This window comes from Lipotes vexillifer, unplaced genomic scaffold, assembly GCF_000442215.2.
Source record: "Lipotes vexillifer unplaced genomic scaffold, Lipotes_vexillifer_v1.1 scaffold252, whole genome shotgun sequence".
Classification (NCBI taxonomy): domain Eukaryota; kingdom Metazoa; phylum Chordata; class Mammalia; order Artiodactyla; family Lipotidae; genus Lipotes; species Lipotes vexillifer.
This window is the reverse complement of record NW_006773367.1, coordinates 2,073,412-2,078,906: the sequence shown is the minus strand read 5'-3', so window position 1 is coordinate 2,078,906 and position 5,495 is coordinate 2,073,412. Positions and strand designations below refer to the sequence as shown.

Sequence of the window (5,495 nt, the reverse complement as noted above, 5' to 3'; positions counted from 1 at the left end):
ATTTCTTTGTTTAAGGGCACGGACTTTCGAGCTTAAGTCTTTGAATTCAAATTCACAACCATAGCTCTGCTATGTACTAACAGTTACTTCCTTTGGCTTTTACATAATCTTTCTTTGGGCAATTGCATAATCTCTCTGTGCTTCTGTAAAATGAGAATAGTAGTACATACCCATTTCATAGGGTTGTTGTGAGGATCAAATTAGCTAGTATGCATAAGGTATTTAATATATTGCCAAGAGCATAGTAATTATATGAATGTGTAAGCTATTACTATATTGATAAAATGGTATATTAATAATTTTTACATAGATAACATAAAAATACCTTTAAAATTTCTTTTTGGGGGGAGTTACCTTTTAAAAATTAAATTGCTGTACCTGGAAAAGCATTTTGTTATAACATTTAGCTTAGAACTATACTTTGAAAAATATTTCCTCATTCAACATTTATTGAGTATTTCCCAGGCCTGGGCTAAATTCAAGGAAGACAGAGAATGCATGTACCAGTAGAGGCAATAATAACGGAGTGAACAAATAAATGCCCAGGGTAGTTAACCGGTGTGCTCAGAGCTGTGGAGGCATCAGCAGAAAGGCCTGGAAGGAGGGTTTGGTGTGTTGGTAAACAGATGAAAGGCCTGGAGTGGACTCTGGTCAGCTGGGGAGAGGCAACATAGGACATGGGAGGGTGTGCTGGAGCTATGTTTTACAAGGCCTTGGAGACTCTGGTAAGGAGCCGGTATCTTTTCTGCAGGGGGTTGAGATTTCCTTCCAAGGAGCGTATTGAAGGGGGTTTTGAGCAGGAGTGTACTAGGTCTGATTTACATTTGGGAAAGTTGTTTTTGTTGGCAGTGTAGAAAATGAACTGGAGATGAATAGGTGGGACCAGATAGAAGACTCTAGGGAAGAAATGGACAGGAATGGGATGGGATAGCAGTAGTGGAAATGGAAAGAAGTGAATGAGGTCAAATGAGATCACATATATTTATTTTAGAGGTAGAATTGACAGGTATTGGTGGTGGCTTGGACGAAGAAGATAGAGAAAGAGGAATCAGACATCTAGATTTTTGGCTATGTATGTGCCATTTGACAGTATGCATATATTCCCTCTATAATTAAACTTTTAAAAAATTTTATGGTGCTTTTCAAAACTAAATTTTTTTTTTTTTTTTTGTGGTACGCGGGCCTCTCACTGTTGTGGCCTCTCCCATTGCGGAGCACAGGCTCCGGATGCGCAGGCTCAGCGGCCAAGGCTCACGGGCCTAGCCGCTCCACGGCATGTGGGATCTTCCCGAACCGGGGCACGAACCTGTGTCCCCTGCATCGGCAGGCGGACTCTCAACCACTGCGCCACCAGGGAAGCCCCAAAACTAAATTTTTAGTACTATTTTAAAACATTCATCTTCCTGGTCTAGATTTTTTTTTGCACTGCAGCAAAATTGTACAATCTTCCTATTTTTTTTCTTATTTTCCTGTTTAGTAATGAAAACCTCCATTGTTGATGTTATTGGCGTTTAATTGGGAGCACTTTTATCTGTTAATTATTGCTGTTGTAGATTTAAACTCACTTACCACTTGCAGAGTAATCTTTTGAAATTAGATAGCTGAGTATTATCCCTGTCCCAGGAAACTATGAGTCTGTAAAAGCCTGCACCTGTTGAGAAGCAGCCTTCCCTTCTTTGCCCAGTATGCTTCCCATGGGTGTGGATGGCAAGGAGCTGGAATGGTGGTGAGGCATCTGGAGTTTATTTACCTATCTCTGCCTGAGGTACTCGCTCACTCTGCATGTAACTCCACTATTCTTTTTAACATGTACTTCAGATGTCGTAAGTCAGGTTTATGAGTTTTTATTTTCTGTCACTTAGGACTGGCATACCTCCTCAACAATTGGAGTTTATCTTATTTTGCCAAAATATGATTTCTTCTTGTGAATGGAGACCAAGCATATACAGCAGTCGTTAATTAAATTAAGCAGATTGTTCAAATTGGTGCATGTGGAATGAATTATTTTACTTTTTTCTCAGAATTGAGAAACTAGGAAGAAAATTCATTAGACAGTAATGCATAGAGATTTTTTTTACACCTAAATGAGAAGCCAGAAGTGCATATAAAACATAAGAACTTCAAAAACATTTCTTAGGCACAGACTATTATGAAACTCCCATGGATGTTTTTGATTTCCCATTACATTAAAATACTCAAATGAACTTCATATTCAGAACATTTAAAAATAGCTCAATCTTAAAAAGAAGATATAAAGTATTATCAGCTGTGCTTTTTGTACATGATTAGCATGTGCCTGTGGAGGTATAATGACTTTTAGTGTAATGATATTACTCATGATAAAAAGTTCAGATGGTAAAAGTTGGAGATACAGCTGGGTGACACATTTTAAAATAACTCAAAGATGACTTCACAGAAGGCATGCTATTTTGGTCCCTTGTAATCCTCCTTTCACTCATCAGTGGTATGAAGGCATTGATAAAAGATCCTTTTTTAAATGTTTCATTTCTTTCCCTCTTTCTTATAGATTTGATGTGTGTTCACTGTTACCTTCAGTGTGTGACAAACCACTGTGAAGGTACATCACCTTTTCCCTTTTTCTGAGATGGCTCAAGATTCAGTAGGCCTTCCTTCTGATTTTCAGTTTTGGATGCGCAAGCTTTCTGTATGGGACCAGGCATCCACTTTGGAAACCCAACAAGACACCTGTCTTCACCTGCCTCAGTTCCAGGAGTTCCTGAGGCAGTTGTATGAAGCCTTGAAAGAGATGGTGAGTAGTGGACCAAAATAATAAGGTTATTTTGTGGCATCAGGAACTCTTTACCAGATTTTATTAAGCCTGAATGCAGTCCAGGGACTTGTGGTATTGACCTAACGAAAGATTAGACAGACAAATTACCTGTAAATATTGCAGACAGGATGTGGTTTCCTAGTGTCTGATTCATTATGACTTCAGTCTTTTCTTTCTTGATTAGTTATATTGTCACATGAGACTTCCCGACCAATCAGGTTGTTTTTAAATAAACAAGACTTTGACACTTGTTGTCAGGTAATAATTGGGTTTCTTTTAAAGGCCTTTGTATCTCTTAAATATTGAAGGGTTTGCTGAAATGCTTACTCTTTTCTCAACCCTGTTCTAGAGTGGGCTCTACTAAGAGATGATAAATGTTAAGATCTCTTCTTTATAAATATTTTAGGTGGACTTTTCTTGTGAATATTAAGATTATGAGTGTCTTCACTATTGTTGTATAAGTTATTGTGTTCAGAATTTTGTATTTTTTCATTTTGACATAATATTTCTTACTTTCATTGCAATAGGTATTTTTTGAATTAATGTATTTTCATAATATCAAAATATTATTTGTTTATACTTATTTTCTAATTTCAAAATGAAAAGCAAAATTGTCATTTAATGTAGGTGTTCTTGTGTTATACTTTTCTTTCCTTAATCAAAGAAGCAAGTAGGAAATTTGAAGAATAATTCATAGTCATGATATGAGATCACGTCTTTAGAAAGAAGAAGAAAAGATACTGTCTGTATGAACAACTAATGCTAACTTCTTAAATTGTTTTTTGGCAATGAGACTTTTGTAACTTGACCTTAAAGTGATTCCAGAAAGTCCAGAACTGACCTTGATGCTCAGACAAATGTGAGGAATTTGTTGCTTCAGCAGTAGGAAATGCTTATCATTTCAGCTTACATGCATGTTAGTCCAGTTTGGTCTTATTTTTTAACTTTCTTGAAAGGTAAAGAAGTGGGAAAGGGCCAAGTGTACAACAGCAAGTGTATTTTTTAATCTTAAGCTGTTTTCTATTTGGTTGATTGTTTTTGTGTCAGATTTTAGGTCGTTGCAGACAAGTATAATGTCATTTAGCATATAGTAATCAAAATAGTAATAAACAGAGATATGTATCTATATGCTTTGGCTGCTTTTATTTCTTTTTACAAGTTCCAGAGTTCTTGTCCTGCTAAACCTTCTTTGAGACAGTGCTACTGGAGCTGACTCAGGAACTTCTCTTATTATGTTAGAAAAAAAAAGCCAGGATGAACATATGGTGTTATATAGATATTAATCACCTATAATTTTTTTTCACTATTATGCAGTCTTTGTTATTTTTTAGATAAAGTGGCCTTTCTTGACTTAAATATGAGTAAAAGAAAGTTAATGCTGCAATAATATTGATTTTACCTAAACTTGTTGTACTTCTTAGTTTTGGTGGCCTGGTTTAAGGATGAAGAATGGTGATTGCTTGTTAAACTTTATTAGAATTACTTATACCTAAAGATCTTCTCTAACCTTTTTCTCCCCCTACTTTTCTAAAATATATGCTGAACAAGAAACATTCAAGCTCCCTCAACCTATAATGGCAGTTCAGGCTTTTCTGAGTTGCGTAGTGTCCTTTTACTGACCAAAACATGACTTTCTTTTATAGGATTCAAGTGCAGTTATTGAAAGATTCCCCACAGTTGGTCAACTGTTGGCAAAAACTTGCTGCAATCCTTTTATCTTAGCATATGGTAAGAATCCAAAGCATGTCCTCTCAAAATACAGACTTCTAATGATAATTTTAATCTTTGCATTGTTTAACAAAACACAGAACTTTAAATTATAAACCTTTCTCTTATTTTTCATGAAACAACTTATCAAATGTATTCCTTGTTCCATTACAAAGAAGGCACCCTTTATTGTTGTCCATATATGTTTGTGTATGTGTATACAGATAAGCACACACAAACAAACACATACATGCAGATGTGTAGGAGAACAAAACTCCTTGAATTAGAGGGCAGAAACTCCCAGATGATTGTTATAACTTCATTTTTAATTCAGTGTAAAATGGCTATAATAATGAAATAATTTCTTTGTTTTGCAATTTCATATTAACTCACACACCATTTTCCATGTGTAAAATTCTTCAGTGTTTGAATCCTGCTATGGCTCTGCCATTATTTAGGGGTGACAGTTTGGTTTTACTCAAGGTTAAGAGGAATTTGGGGATACCTTGGGGGAGGTGTTCCTTCACTGACCTCCTGCCTACCTGTCTAGCCTCATTTCCTGTTTAATCCTCCACAGCTATACCACATGCATTGTAGACAGTTTAAATTACTAACAGTGCTTGATGTCTGGGCCTGCGACATGCAGTTCTTTTTGCCTGGAACTCTGTTCTCATCTCATGTCCTCAAATCTTCTTCGAAATAGCCTTGCTAGGGCTGAGTTAGGAACCTTTCTTAGTGTGTGCATAGCTGCCAGTATCTCCCTTAATTATAACACTTACTACACTGCTTTATAATTGTTGGTTTGCCTGTCTGATGCCCTGGAAGACTGAATGCCTCTCAACAGCAGGAACTGTGGTTTTAGTTCTCTTTGTTGTCCCAGAGCTTAGCATAGGGTGAATAGGCACATCTGAAGGTATATAGTGGAGGTTTATTGCCTTGATTTGACTATATTGTTAGCTAATGTAATATTTACTTTTTTTTTTTTTTTTTTTTTTTT

General features: G+C 36.2%; 1 protein-coding gene across 1 annotated transcript in view; it reads left to right on the top strand.

The window, feature by feature from the left end:
- Positions 1-2,605: 2,605 nt before the first annotated feature.
- The window catches only part of FANCC (FA complementation group C), a 182,870-nt gene continuing 179,980 nt past the window's right edge, over positions 2,606-5,495 (top strand). The window contains 2 exon segments of the mRNA XM_007448302.1: positions 2,606-2,770; positions 4,435-4,519. Of these exon segments, the coding sequence (XP_007448364.1) occupies positions 2,606-2,770; positions 4,435-4,519 (250 nt within the window).